The sequence below is a fragment of the Lutjanus erythropterus genome, chromosome 9 (assembly GCF_056507025.1).
Source record: "Lutjanus erythropterus isolate fLutEry1 chromosome 9, fLutEry1.hap2, whole genome shotgun sequence".
Taxonomy (NCBI): Eukaryota; Metazoa; Chordata; class Actinopteri; order Lutjaniformes; family Lutjanidae; genus Lutjanus; species Lutjanus erythropterus.
In genome coordinates, this window is record NC_139325.1 from 37434278 (window position 1) to 37450470 (window position 16193).

Sequence of the window (16193 nt, forward strand, 5' to 3'; positions counted from 1 at the left end):
TTTTTTCAACATTTGAGAGCTTTAACACAAAACCTCAGTGAGTTACAGAGAAAAAGTGTTGCAACCGTCCCTGGTCTCCCCTACTTAAAAAAAAAAGTCTAATAATTTACATTTTTGCATTTTTAAGTCAGGAAACTGGAAATGAAGATCACTTGTTCAGTTTTATTGACACACAATGAGCAACCAAGGTGCATCTCCAACTGTGCAAAAAGTAAAAATATGAAGATATTACAATTGCCACCAATATGCCAACTTCTGTGAGATCGATATGACTGCATATTGCCACATTTTCTTGGCCTTTTATGTCATTTTAATTTATTTTAAATGAAAAAACATACATCTTTAGGGAAAGTCAGGTACCAGCAGCATTGTATTTTCTTAATTCAACAAAGTTATTGCACATATAAATTTGAAAATGCTGAAAATGACCACCTTGGCTGTTCTAGTGTTGAAAGTAAAAATGTAATGATGTAACTTTTTAAACCTGTGAAGTGGTTAAAACCAGGAGTCAGTGGTCGCCTGGAGACGGTGCTGCTTCAAGGACAGTTTGTCATTGGGTAGAAAATGTTTCCACCCCCAGTACAGGGGCAGATTTGAAGCAGTCACCCTCCCCAGCCAACCTTACTCTTTTATCTTCAGATCAAATCAAATGAAACCCTGACTTCTAAGAGTGAGCAAACATTTGAATCAGTTATATTGATAATGGAGAAACAGCTGCAGCCCTTGTCAGTATTAAAACAGATGACTCTGAGCTCAAACATCCAGGTCACAGCCTTTGCTAATATTGTTCTCATGGAGGATTAGAGTTTTTATTTTCTGTTGGCGAGTCAGTCTCTCTCATCCTGGATCACTAAACCAACCTGCAGCTGTCAGGAGCAGATTGCACACTGCAGTGCAACCTCTGCTCTATTTTGATACAGGCCTGTGACTGATGACTCGATAGGCAGGATTTGTAATACTGTCAGATGCCTTAAGCTCCGTTCACACAGAGATAAACACTAAACAACTCTTAGCGTTGAGGTGAAGCAGACCTCACAAAGTGCATAAAGTTAGAAACAGTTCAGCACCGTCGTCAGGATCATGGATCACCCGTCTAACTAATTATCCACAAGGGACAGAAAAAATCATTTTACACTTGACCTACTTTTTCTTGAGTTCAGAGGCGACTCATCTCTCTCTCCTCATTTCACCTTAATCCCCAGAGTCTTCGGTGCACCTCACTTTTCTCTGTGTGAACCTGTGAAAACAGAGGGAAAGAGTAGTCAAGTAAAAAGTGTCATTACTTTTGACAAATCATTACTTTAAGAGTGACTTAGCACCCTATGAAGATCTTGCTTTTGCTGATCTTTTGCGGTTTAACTGCCCACAGTGCAGTGATGCCAGCGGTGTCAGTACGCAGTGACCAGTGTTGGATAAGGTTATTGGTGCACGACCAGGTAGTTTCTGATGCAACAGTTATTAAGAAGTGGTAACAGTTGTGCAACAGATGCGAGTCTAAATGTAGCGAGGTACCAAGCTGCAATAACGGTTGACTTCTTCTAAAAACATAAAACAAGGACAAAGACATAAAAGTCACAAACTATACGGAACAACTGACCCTTCACTAAGCCCTGGCCTCCTTAGTTACTGTCGCTATGTCTGTCAAGCTTTCAATTCTTGCACTGCACATGTACGACTAATCTGGCTAATGTGTGCTAATGCTAATGCTAAGTGAGCTGAGAAGCCCGCCTCCAGCTGACTCTTGAATATTTCTCTCAGACACATTTTAAAACAAGAACTATGTAAAGTATAAAAAGTTAAACGTCAACGCTAACAGGCTAAAGCTACATCCCGTTCAACTTGTAAGATTATGACACCTGACAAGTACATGTAGGTTATATGATAGATGACAAGTACACTCATTAACACTGGAAAATTAATCACAGGGACCAGATTAGAGCAGCAGATCTTGAGACAGTCATCCAGCCAGACCTGCTGGACCACGACCACCTCAGGCTAACACGAACCAGTCTTACAGAGCGAGCCAGAGAAATGAAACTGTGTGGTGCATTATGACGTACGGCTGCAACTGAGGATTATTCTCACCATCGAGTAATCGAGAAAATAATCAGCTTGTTTTGTCCACAAACAAAGATTCAGTTTTCTTGTCACTGAGGAGTCAAGGAACCAGAAAATATTAATATTTGAGAAGGTGAAATCAGAGAATTTTTCTTAATATTTTTAACTAAGCAATCATCAAAATAGTTGATTAATTTAATAATCAACTGAAAATGGATTAATTATTTGTTGCAGCTCTATTATGAAGCACAAAATACAACAGAAAACACAAACTGTTGAGCAACTTAAGTTCCATATCAAGCAGGAATTAAGCAAAGCGACTAGTGTCCTCAGTTCCCAAACTCTGACTGACTGTTATCAAAAGAAAAGGTGATTTATCACAACTTTTCGTAACATGTTAAAAAAAACTTAATCGATTTGAAAATTAATAACTTGTCTTTGAACTCATTTCAATTTAGGTCAGCAAAGGATTTTCAAATCACTGCATTCTGTTTTTATGTTTTAGACGTCCCAACCTTTTTGGAATTGAGGCTGTAGACTGACTTTGACATTGGACATGTTTTTTCTTCTAAAGAAACAAATGGGACACATTTACATTTGGAGTCCCACTCCTTGTTTAACACTACATGTTGTTAGTTGGGCATAATTGAACCTAAAGATTTGTTAGTCAGTGGCATCATATGATTACTTGCGCTATTCTCTCACAGCTTATATGCGCCTTCATGCCTTTTCTGATACAATGGGGATCTAAAGCGGGAGAACCCAGTGGAGACACCATCTTCTGTCCAGCTCTGCAGCTCCTCCATCATTCACACCAGTGACATCAGGAGTAAATCAATGCCGACGGGATGACGGATGGCAGATGGCTACCAGAGCACACATGTGCACACACACCACCACAAAGAGCTGAAAGAGGTTTACGTCTCTCCTAATGGACTCGTACAAACACACCTCCCCCCCAGTGTGAATCCACTGGTCACGACTGCACCGTGTTGAGACAGCATTTCCCTGCATTTTCAGGACCTGAAGATGTGCCAGTGTTACAACTTGTAAGAAATTACACCATAATTTGAACAGGCAGAACAAAATGAATTCTGGTGGTCTACACGTGTTTCTGACTGCTTATAATTGGCCAAAAACATGTTATAACTGCGCTGATAAGTCAACCCAAACGCAACAATACTTTATTAGGAGCTATGCCAAGTTTTGTGGGAACCAGGGAGCTTGTTAGTGAAAACTTGGCACTGAGTGAACACGTGTTTGTTGACGGTCGGTTTGACCCTCACTAACAGGGTTTCGCTGTGTTACGTTGCCAAGGAGTGAAATGATTCATGCAGCCATTAAAAGATAGATCCCACCTCTAGAATGACTTGGCGGTAGCCACTATTTTGTGCCAAATATCTTACAGTTTGAGCGCTATGCCAGACTAACTTTTAACTGCACAAACATTTAGATATTTCAAGACTATATATGTACAAATGGTCTTATTTATTCATGTTCAATTAATAAAGACTACAGTTAATTATCATGTTTAATGTTAAGTATCACAGTATTTATAAAATGTCAAGAAATCGTTAAAAAATGTCAGTCCCTGTTTCTCAAAGTCCAAGGTATCTTTAAATGTTTTGTTTGTCAGTCCATAACCGGAGGTATTCAGTTTAATGTGATAATAAATGCAGATCAGCAGGGAATTAAAATTATTGTAGCAACTCACTAGTGATCAAAATTGTTCATTGTTTTTTTTACCACTTGCCCAATCGGGCAATTTAGTTTGAAAATTTGACATTTCTACTGCATTTTACTTGCCCCAGGCAAGTGGGCAATCTTTATTGTTGAGCCTTGCCAAAGTATAAGTAAAGCCATGATCATAGCCTGAAGTCACTGCACAGGCGCGTGGTACACATGATGATGATGATGATGATTTTTTGTTCAACCTACATTTTAAGATGTATTCAGAACTCACAAAACATAAAGTTTTATTACTACTGGCAGACAGAGTGAGGATGGATGACCACTTGAAAGTAGAGCCAATAGGATTTGTCCGAGCCGTTTGTAAATGCATCAGGGGGTCAAATTCCAACGCTTGGGTTGGTGAGATGTCCTGAGCACAGCAGAACAATGGGGAACAAGTAAGGAAATACAGGCAAAGGGCAGGGTCTTGACAGATACAGCAAACCAACACACACTTCAGTCGGGTCATAAGTGATGGCTGTCGTACGAAACGATACACTGTTTTATTTAGGAAAATGTTGAGATTATACTTTTAAAACTGCTTTAGGAATTTATAAAATTAAATGAATTCTGTCCTGTTTTTATCTAATTTGTTACTGCGCTCCTCTCAAGCACCAATAAAGTTCTTCGTATCACACTTAGTGATTGTGTGGTGAGTGTCTTGGGTAGGACAGCTCTATTGATAGGCAGAGAATAGGAACATGCCAGACAGCTGCTGTAATACCATTCCAGCACTCCAGCCTTCCCACAGTGAATACGACCGTCTGCCATTTCCTTCCTCACTGAAACTCTGATTGGGCAGATTTGGGCAGCGAGGAGGCGAGCACCCGCTAAAATAGCCATCATTGTTCGGTAAACTGACTAATGAATGACAACGGGGGTGGCGGGGGGGCGGAGGAGAGGAGGTGAGGTCACACATTGTTCCCTCTTTCGTACTTTTTTCTTTGCCGTCTCATGGGATGGCTGTTTGCTCGTGGAGGGCCCTGGTGCTGCTTTGTTAGCTTGCCTGCTTTGAGGTCGGTCAGGCTGGGATGCTGCCAAGTGCAGGCACACAACACAAACACACACACACACACACACACAAAAACAAAGCTTCACAGCCTTCCTCAATGAAAACCCCAAAGGAAACAGAGATGGATGTTGCTGGAAGGCAGCAAGCAGCTGGTTTCTTGACCTTCTCGTAAGGATGCAACTGTACAGAGTTAAAGAGGCCTGTCTAATAAATCATCACTAACCAAATCCCCCTTTAAAAAGGAGACATTCAGATAGTTTCACACCATAGTTACTGACAAAAGCTTCCTCTTGATATGTGTTCGCAAAGATACTGTATGATTCTATAACTAACCTTTTTAACCTTTAACCAGTTGATTTTATGGGTCTATAATCTAGATCATTTTCTAGGAGGTTTCCTGGAAAGAACAATGCAATTTGGTGACTATATAGAGGAAAGTAAATGTTTATTAATTACTCATTTATAGGAAATTTTAATCAATCTGTCAGCAGGCAAGCATACAATCCAACATAAATTGAGAGTTAAAGACTCTCATCTATAAACTGAAGTATACTACTTGTACATAATTTCCAAATTACATTGTTCTTTCCACTTCTAGGAAATTACAAGCCTGTAAAATGAATAACCTTTGTCCTACTGCAGTAATATGGTATAAAAGGTCTCGTATCAAGACTGTAAGAGGTGATGGATTCAGGACCTCACTGAGTTGCCAGTGTTTTTGTTTTATTAGGAAACGCTAACGGGATGCTAATACCAATTCACCATAAATGTAAACTCTGGCATCAAAGTGTCAGTTCAGCTTTAAGTAGACTATAAACCTGATCAGTAGAGTTTAAATGAGTTTCATTCAGGTTTTCAGAAGACAAATGCGTTCTGTTATGGTGTCAGTAAAAATGTACTTGCTAAATACCTGTTTAAAGTTACTTTTATAATGTGAATGTGTGAGGTGCGCTGTGCAAATAAAACAGATAAATGTTCAAACAAGGAGACTCAACAACAAAGAGCACATCATAAATCCACTGTTTATTTCAGACTGTAAATGTACCGCAACAAAAACTTTAGGGATGAAAATAAAAAGTCTGTTTAATGCAGGCCAACCAAATACAAACGTAACAGTATCCTTATCCAAATCGCGTATGTCGTCTTCATCATAAACCTTTTACTACCAACCATTCATTCCACACGTGTGTAAACATGCAAACATGAGACAATTATTGTCCAGTTAAATGAGATGCCTCACCAGCTGAAACACTAGCTGTCTGTTTAATACACTGAAATAGCAGCTCTACAAGGAATCCTACCTTCAGGTCTCATTGATTTCCATCAGTCAGTTAAATCAGATTGGGCAGCGATCAATAAACCCTCTGACTTTCAAATGACATTCTTTGTTCTGTCTTCATGCTGTTCACTCATGCAGAAATGCCCAACCTTCTTCCGTGACATGCACACTGAAAGACTGAAGTTTCAACAATTATAACAGAAAATGGTTAGTCAAATATGTCAGTTTAAAGAACAAGGCAGGTGCTCAGTAACTTTATAGCTAGAATTGGCACATTGGTGGTTAGCGTCACTGAGGTGCACACCAAGGCACAACTTTGGTTTTCATAGTAAATGCATTATACAGAAAACTTAATTATCCTCTGGCTAACACTGATTAAATCTAAAACTGGTTTCACACAAATCTCCCTATGTTTTATACTGTTTCCTCCCCAGATGACCAGGATTCACCCTCAACTTCAGACTCCTCAGAATGGACAAACTCCCCCTCGACAACATTTCTGCACAACACCTGCTTCACCTCCGAACGCATCTGCTCCTCCTGCTCCTTCTTAGCAGCCAGGGCTTTGGATGAATCAATATCCACTCTGGAGTTCCAATTAACCACATTCGGGTTTTCCAAATCCCCCCAAACCATGTTGTCAGCAAACCCTAGATTCTGATTGGTTTGCTCCTCTGCTTCATTACAGGCATCATCTGGTTGAAAAGTGGCACCGGTCTCCAAGGACGACACCCAGAAGTCGTTCTTCACACTGGAGCTAAAGAAACCACGGTGGCTGCTGTCTTTGCCATTGGTGTTCAAGAGTTCTGTGGAATCCTTCACCACAAAGATGTCCTTTTCTTCAGGTACACTGTCAGGGGAAATCTCGAGGGGCTTAACACCTTCATTAGAGGCTCCATCATCGTGGAGATAACTTTCAGCTGATTCAGGCACATCATCGCTTTCTTTATTCTGATCTCTGATTTCAAAGTCCTCATGTGGGTTTTCTAGGACTTCCCATTCAGCTGTTTCTGTAACTTCTATGACTTCCTGACAGTCTGCAACATCCTCAATAAGATGTTCTTGAGATAAACTGGATGGTTCCACGGGTACTTCCTCTTTCACCTCAGTGGGGGCAGGCACATCCTGCAGGTTTTCTTTATCTGCTTTTACCTGTGACAAAGAGTTTGGTTCCTCTGAGTTGTTGATTTCTTCCATTTCAGGCCTGCTGATGAAGTCACTAAAGCCGGAGAGATCTTCTGTTACATCAGCATGTGTCACCATGGACACATTGTGTTCGTCCTCTTCCTCTCTTTTCGCTGGAGCTTCTTGATCTTCCTGCTGGGCACCCTCATCAGCCAGGGTGTCTGTTTGAGGCATTACCACTGACAAACCACTGACAGATAGGTTGTCATAAGGTTGATCTGTAATTGTAGTAGAAGACACAACCTCTATTTTTGTTTTTCCAGCCTCTTCTTGCTCTTCCATTCCCTCGACAGACTTGTCCTGCAGATGCAGCATGTCCTCACTCTCATGGACCTGCTGCTGTGCAAAGTGGACACTGTAGCTCTCTGTGGTTAGGTCCTCTAGTTCCTGTTCCACAAGTCTGTCTGTATCTAACTCCTCGTCGTAGTCCACATTTGTGGGTACCATGGGTTTGATAAGTTCTTCGGTTTCTTCATCTGAATGTCCCTCACCTACTTTTCTGATCATTTCTTCTGCACTTTCTGTAGCATGCTCACTTACAGTCATACCATGACCAACACCTCTGTCCTCAATATGAGTATATTCCAGATCATATTCCTCATCCACAGCTTCCCCTTCAACTTCTTCACACAGATCTTCCATAGTTCCAAATCTCTTTGACTTGTCTTCGCTCCACGTTCCAGTTCCTGCCTCTCCGATCTTCTTCTCCTGTTCACCTTCACTAGACTCGCTTTCATCCATGTGTGATGCCTGAGTATTAGCATCAGTCTCATCACTCTTGTATCGAATCAGAGGACGAGTGTCGGCAAGAGTGTTATCTTGAGCGTAGCTGTCGCTCTCCAGCTCGGTCCTCCATGACACCGAGACGTTTTGAGAATCCTCCTCTTCATCGCCTTCTTCGTTTTCAGGTAGCAGTGCATGCTCTTGGTCTAACGCAGCAGGCTGTCCATCATCTACTTGTGCAGCCGTCATTGAAGAGTCTTGCTGTACATCTGTAGCAAAATCCTGCCCAATTTTCTTCTTTTCTTGCTCTTGTTCTCTTGTTGATATGTCTTCCTCTGGTTCAGCGTGCTGCCGCTTTTCTTCATCCTTTTCTTTTCCATCCTCTGTCTTCAGATCAACCTTCCTTTCTATCACACTATCCCATGTATCCATCTCTTCTCCATCAGGGTACAACTTGTCCTCAACATCTACCGCATTTGTTCCTACTACAGAACAGCTAATTTCTTGCCTTATCTCAACTGCATCCTCCTTTAAAACGTTTTCCTCTTGGCTGAAGTCTGTCTCTTTGTTAGAGACACTTTCTTCAGGCTCATATTCAGACACTGGACTGCTCGTCCTGGATTCAAAGTTTGGTTCAAGCACTGCCTCAGTTTCAGAATCTGACGTTTCTTCTTGTACGTACTCTTCTTTGCCTTTAGACTCGTTCTCTACCCCTGCATCAATTGGAGCATGTGGCTCTTGGACGTCTTCTTTTTCAGGAGGTATTTCAAAAGGCACATCCTTATCAGATTCATCTGACAAACCACAGTGCTCCTCCATCATTCTGACATGGTAAGGTGTAAGGTTGGGGGTGGTTAACTGATGCTGATCCACTTCATCACTGAATGGTGGCTCAGTGCTGAGGCCACATTCAACCTGATAACTGACAACTGACTCAACAACTGGTCTTTCCTCAGGAGGTTCAACATTGCTCCAATCCCCTTCACCTTCTTTGACCTGTGATGTTGTTTCAGCAACAACTTCTTGCTCATTAGGAGGTGATAGAGGCTCAGCGTTGGTGACTTTCTCATGAACCTCCTGCGGTCTGAAATTTTCAACAGCTCCATTCTGCAGTATTTTTGGGTAAGGGGTTTCCCATGTTGTTGACTTTGTTGTGTCTTCATATGCATGTTTTGTGTACACTTTTGGAGTTTCAGTGATGGTTACAGGTTTCCTACTCCAGATTGGGGACGCAGTTATTGGTTCAATTCCTGTTATCCCACGGACAGATGAGAGGGAAGTGGTCCTGCGGCTTGCAGACAGCTGCGTCTGGTAATTCTTTTTAACCCCATGAGGACTGAAAACTGCATCTGTGGAGGACAAGAGCCAGGCTCATGAATACACAATGAAGTAAGCTACTGTAACAATGATGATGTGCATTGATCTTTCTTGAATTCATTGAGTTTAAATGAAACCAACCTATCCTAGGATATTGGATATGTCCACACAGCATTGACTAGTATTTCAAATGATCCCTGGTAATCTTAGCATGACAGAGATACTGTGGAAGACCCTGCCTCCCCAAAGCATTATTAAAACGTATGTTCTCAGTGGAGGTTGGACACTAATGGGGGGGTATTGATCGTCATTTCCTTTCACAGTTGTCTAAGTTACCGGAAAGGAAAGCCATATGGCTCAATAACCTTTGGGGACGGCCTTAGGTGGCTTGCATTACAGGACCCAAAGTGCCTACCTCAGCTCCCTTAGCCAAGACCCCCACAAACCCTGCCCAGTTAGACTAATGCAATCACTTATTGTATCAAACATGTCCCCCACTCTGAGGGGCTTTTAGTTAGAGCAAGTGAAATACACCCTTACAAAAGGGAGTGTTAATGTAGCTAGGAGAGTGGAGATAAAGCAGAGTATTTATGCGATATATTGAGGTTTTAAACACCGAAGTGAAATCATTGACATGGTGCTGATAGGTTTTATTTTAATTACCTGTGATGGAAAGGTTTCTTGGCTGATTTAACAAAGAGATGTCTCCCCTGAGGCTTTCACTGTCCAGCAAAGCTCTGTAGGGAGAAACAACAAGAGAAGCAGGTTACACTCTGGTACAACATGTGAATATTTTGATGTTTAGAATCAGGATGGGTGAATGCCGATGTGATGCTGCACACAGAGCAGTGGGTGGGACAAGGAGAGAAGGGCGACTTTTGTTGCTCTTGAGCAGCAGGAACAGCCCCTGTTGTTATGGTAATGAAGGAAAGGCCCTGCCATTGAGGAGCCATCTGCAGCGCACAAACCTCTGCCATCAATTCCTCACACACACAGGACACTTATACACAACTACACACATAATGACAGCGGATATTATGAGCAGCCCATGCAGCACTAATACAACTGTCTCCATTCACACATGTGGACCACACTCTTATAGTTACCTGCATGTTTGACACATTTTTGTGTCTGCATTTAGTTGCAAGCTCCAGTTTGATTAAAATATCAAGTTTCATGTGCAGTGAATGACATTGACATTTGTCCTCTCCTTTTAACCCCCCCCCCCCTGTTATTCTAGACTCCCATAGCTCATAAATCGGTAGCTTCTCACTGAAGGGTGAGGGTCAATATTTTGAGGAGGGGGGAGAAGGAGAAAGGAGACACCACTATAGAGCTCCATAATGGATAAGTTACTCTGTTCAAGACATCAGAGGCTGCTGCTTCAATGACCTTCAGTCCAGACGGCTGCACCTGCTGTGGACGGCTCTTTAATTTTCAGCTTCTCTCGCCAGAGGAGGGGTGTTTGTTATTGAACACAGCAGCATTAAAATGGGCTGATCATCTAGATCAGTGTTGACATTGCAGTGATGATAACTCAGCTTGATGCTTGTTTCAAATTGAACTGTATGCGTCACTTGTGGTGTGATATTCTATAATCAGTATGGACAACAAAAACGGATCATATGAACATTTACAGTCTGGACCACATGGGTATGTGGAACCAAGTCTTCCACCAAAGTAAAATAGGAAATAAGTCAATATCCATTATGTGTTTTGCATGTTTCTGGTGTTAAGCGTAACGCCAGAAAACTGCCCCTTCATCAGAAGTTGTAACTCCCACGGTTTTATTTACAAGTTGGATCCTGATACTCTGGACGCTTGTTACTGACAGGGCTGCAACTTACAACAATTTTCACAATCAATCTTATTCTTCTTAAGTAATTGATTAATTGTTCAGTCCAACAGCCCTGTACAACAGTCCAAAACTAAAATATGTCCAGTTTACTCTCACATAGGGCTGGGGATCAAGAACCCATACTAAATTGGTACTGGTTCCTGATTGGTCAGTACTGAAGGATTGATAAACTTTGGGGAAAATGGTGCTGCTATTACTATTTATGTGACATGAATTTACTCTAAAGGTCACATTCAGGCACTTTCAGCAGTGAAGTGCAGTGTGCTCATTTGTTCAGGAGAAGACCACAGCCTTTAACGTCCAGTTCCAGTTGCCCCAGTTAAAAGTCTGCAGTCTGCCATTTCTTAATCACATCTTTGCATACCATGTCTTCGTTTCAAATTATGGAAAATAGTATTGATAAGAGTATCGTATCATACAAATGATACCCATCCTTACTCTCGCATAAAACAAAAATCTGCAAATCCTCCTAATTCAGAGGCTAGAAGCAGCATTTTTGGGCATTTAGACTTAAAAATGACAAATGATTAATTTATTGTCAAGTACATGGGTAGAGATGGTGACTGTACCGTGGAAAGGTCTGAGTATGTGATGTTGAGATGCGGTTATTAATCCAAATATGAGTACAAATTGAAGCTGAGCATTAAGAATTGTCATTACATGAGTTAATAATTTTCTTAGTTTTAGATGCGAAGGATGTTGATTTAGGGAAAGACATGATTTAGTTGGCTCCCATGACGTTGTGAGTGAGTGAGGCATCTTTTAACACACATCAAAACTGTGTGCTGCCACACTTGACTTTTAGCATCCTGACAGCAACCTTAAATGCGACATTCATCCCACACCTGTCTGACATCAAACAGGTAAGTTTCCTTAGATCATCCACTCCGGTGAAGTTCCAATGTTTTTAAATCACAGTGTGAAGCCAAAGTTTCTCCTTTTTCACAGCAACGTGACTGACACTTCATAAAAGCAGCCCTATCATGAAAAGACAACGTCAACACAAAGACTGACTTCTAACACAGAAATCTATATCAGCGCTCCATCTGCTGTCTCATTTTAAATGGAAATGATCAAAACAATAGTTATAATGGATAGTTTTCATCCATTGATCAGCTGACATGTTAGTCAATACCTCAATAAATGAAAGAGAAAACCCTGCGCATTATTTTCCTTATGATGTGTATATAGCAGGTATATCAAAATCCCTGATTTCAGTGGTGATACGTTTACTGTGGGCAAAATATCACAGTATCTTGAGTGACTCCAAAATATTTCCCTGGAAAATTGTTGTTTTATTGTGTTTTTATTCTTTTAAACTTTGAACAGAGCTGTTTCTACAATGTCCAGTCTTTATGCAAAGCTGGGCAAAATATGTCCATCTACACTTCCACACTAATTCACAAACCCAAATTAGTCTGGGATTAGTCTTGATTTCCAAGGGGTGCAGACCAAAATGCATCGGAATGCACAAGTTGCCAGATGTAGCACTGAGTAACAAGTTGGGGAATTTACAAATTACAGTTAAATTGTGCAGTAAACTGTCTGAATCTGTTCTGAAAATATCTGAGGTGAGAAATAGGCACTGCAGTAACAGTTTCATCAGCTCATGTGACTTTTCAGATCTGGACTGGAGAGGCTCCTCTGCCAGTCACTGGATCAAATCCACCACATATTAAATAAACGGTTGTGATTGGCCTGACAAGATCCAGGACAGGTGGAGATCTCTCTAAACGGGAGGGCAGCCAGACGAATCTGCCAGAGCAAACAAAACATGAGCTTGCAGACTTGTCTGGTTCTTGGAAAACTCAGAGTATGTCATTTGCCCCTCCTTAACTCCTCTCACCAAATGCATGCTGGGATAGGCTCCAGCTCCTTTAACCCTGCAGAGAATAATCAGGTATATAAAAAAAAAAAAGCACAGTACTGACAGCATACCTGTACGTTGCTACCTCCAGGCCCAGAGACATCTTCACCTGCGTCAGGTCTCGGTTCTTCAGGAGGAGGCAATCAATCCGCTGGCCCAGCTCCTCTTTTTCCACCTCCAGGCCCTCCAAGTGTTCCTGCCAAAACAGGAAGAGAAACAGGAAAAGGAAGTGGTTTAAAAAAAGGTATGATGGTATTCTCACAATGCAGTGTACCGGGCAAAAATAAACATTCTTTGTACTACTGCTTTTCATATTCTTTGTTCAAATGCTGTTAAGAGAATAAGGTCTGTATTTAAACTGTACTGATCAAAAGACAGATTTTGGATTCTGTTATAACAGTTGCACAAGTTATCAGTTTAGTTTTGACCTCTGACACTTTTTTATTATTAGACTTATTATAGACCATGCAACCTTGTTGCTAGTCATTCAGGACCACACTGGGAGAAAGCAGCGTTGTCCTAAAAAGTGCTTAATTTGGGTGCTTCACCCCATGGACTTCACTGTGACCCAGAACTAATCCCAACAGACCAAACCTATAAATATGTAGCCCCCCTGTCCCTTTCAGACCCAAATGTTTTCATTCCATCAGAATATTAAATGAGCATGCTGAGCGAGAAAAGCCCCTGGGGGAGGAAATCACAAACGCTCCTTAAAGCTTTCAGTGGGACATCTGGCATATTACTAAAGGCCTTGAATATTTACCAGGAGATGACACGTGAAAATGTTCAAAATATCAAAAAGATTTAGTATTTGAGTTATTAAAATGATCCGACCAGTCAAGTAACTGACATGCAATAGTGATGCAATTTTGTCTCACTGACCGAGGTTGCGCAGATGCTGATTATCAGCAGCTCACATTCCTCCGTGGTTTGTCACTTTATCATTTTAGACTGTCTATTTGTGCAATGTGAAGCTCTGACATCAAACACTGTCAGACCGGACATTTTCTGAGAAACAGCGCTGAATTTGTGAACACTGTTCTCACACCAAAGAAGTTCCCCAATTTGCAACAATTATTCTCTACAGCTTCTGTAGAAGAATTCTATACATATGAAGTTGGGATGATAACAATTCATCGATTGTCAAATTGAATCAATTCTCTAACAAATAAAGATCTGATATATGACATTATTGAGTGTGCTCCACATGTTATCCAATATTCATGTATACATGTTTAATATGTAGGCCTTTACATCTTTATATGTTTCATAATACTGTCAGAGAGGACATGCTTTGATTGAGGAAGAAAAAACACATGATATTGTTAAGTATAAGCAAAATTTATGTTTTTCTATTAATCGTTATGGTTACCAATGATCAACTAAGGAAAGTGCCTACAATTTGCAACCTTAATATGAAGCTGACTGTAACACTGAAAGTATTATTTGATTAACTGATTAGTTGACTGACAGAAAATGAATTAATGGTGATCACAATTTTTGAAGCCACTTATCGAAGAATCGAGAACTAGAATGAGATTGTCAAGGAACTACCTCGTCCTCGGATTTATTTTTAGGGGCATTTGTCACTTGTGACATTTATAGAATAAATAGCTAATCCATTTTGTGGAAAAAAGACAGTTTAATCAATTATGAAAATATTTGTTAGTTACAAGTTACAAGTACAGGCACATGCTTTATGAAAGGATGTTAACAGACTGAATGAATAAGATCTGTAGCCTCCCAGCAGGTGTGGTTGTCCCGCTCTCACCTGGAGTTGCTGGATCTCCTGGCTGTATTCCTGGCCCTGTTGGGACAAAGTCTTCTCCAGATGCAGCCTGACATCCTGAGCTGAAGTGATCTCCTTCTCCAGGGCTTGGAGCTTCAGCTGGCTCTCGTTCTTCTCCTGACCAACTTGGATTAAATGGTTCCTGGTCTGGTTAAGTGACTCCTCAAGCCGAGCTAACTGCCCCTCGTAGGCCTGTGCCGCCTCCTGCCATGCCCTGTTGGCCTTCTGGGAATACTCCTGTCCCAGCTCTAGGAGGTTTGGTATCTGGTTGCCCCTTTGCACCAGTGTGGGTGGCACTGTGGCTCTGGATTGGGTCAAGGTGGCTTCCAAGTGGGCCACATCCTCCTGATGGGTTTGAATTAGGTGCCTCATCTCATGCTCCAGCTGACTGACCTTCTCCCTCAGCCAGATCTGCGCCCTCTGTTCCTCCTCCAGCTCCTTCCTGCTCTGCTCCACCTTCGTCTTGGCCTTCAAATGGGCCTGAGCCTCCTTCTGCCTCAGCTGGTCCAGGGTTTGGAGCTCCTCAGTCAGCCTGGCGACCTCCACCTCTGTATGGAACCTGTCCCTCCAGGCTGTCTCCACCTCTAGCCTCACCTGCCGCAGCTCTTCCTCCAGGCCCATCCTTCGTGTCAAGGCGCCGTGATTGCTGCATCTCAGAGCTTGGATCTGCTTTGCAAGCTGCGCATTTTCCTCCTCCAGAAGTTTGACCCGGCTCAGGTAGGTCTCCAGGCGTCGGTTCAGGTTCAGCATCTGGTGCTTCTCCTCACCCAAGTGGCTGTGGTGAAAGCTTTTATGCACACTGTGGAGCTCCATGTTTGAGAAAATAGAGAAGTCTGGCAAACTGAGGCCTCGCTCAGAGGTACGCTGATTATGATTTGGCAGCCAAGTGTATCTCCGTGTCCAGACCTGATTCAGTGTGTGTGTGAGGCTTTTTTGTCTGAGTGAGGCTCCTGTGAGGCTCTGGTAGTGTGGCTGCCAGCAGAGCCCTTCCTTTCATACTAGAGTTAATGAAGGGGCCGGCCACACGGACAGGAAGGGAGGAGGGATGGAGAGGGAGGAGACTGAAGGCTGGAGAGGGAGGCGAGAGGAGATGAGGAAGGATGGAGAGGGAGAGAGGAAAGAATGGCCGAGGAGAGATGAGATGAGACGGGGTGGGGGGGTAGGAGGGCTGAAGGGATGGGAAAAGGGCAGAGAGAGGCAATGATGTAATTTCCATGGTTAACTCTTTCACCACTGGAGTGTTTGTGGAAATGAAGCCTAAGACAAAGATGTTTAAGACCAGGGACCTGTACTGATGTCATCACTTCTGGAAGGTGACACGGGGTGCTTAAGATCCGCACTGCCAGCTCAAAAACAGCTTTCACCCCAGAGTCA

General features: G+C 42.1%; 1 protein-coding gene across 1 annotated transcript; it reads right to left on the minus strand.

Moving 5' to 3' along the window:
- Window positions 1-5804: 5804 nt before the first annotated feature.
- On the minus strand, window positions 5805-15887 carry nes (nestin). Its single transcript, XM_084727507.1, has 4 exons — window positions 14802-15887; window positions 13102-13226; window positions 9969-10042; window positions 5805-9337 (listed from the first exon to the last, which is right to left on the minus strand). The coding sequence occupies exons 1-4, from the start codon at window positions 15630-15632 to the stop codon at window positions 6495-6497; spliced, it is 3873 nt and encodes a 1290-aa protein (XP_084583633.1). The 5' UTR covers window positions 15633-15887; the 3' UTR covers window positions 5805-6494.
- Window positions 15888-16193: the final 306 nt, after the last annotated feature.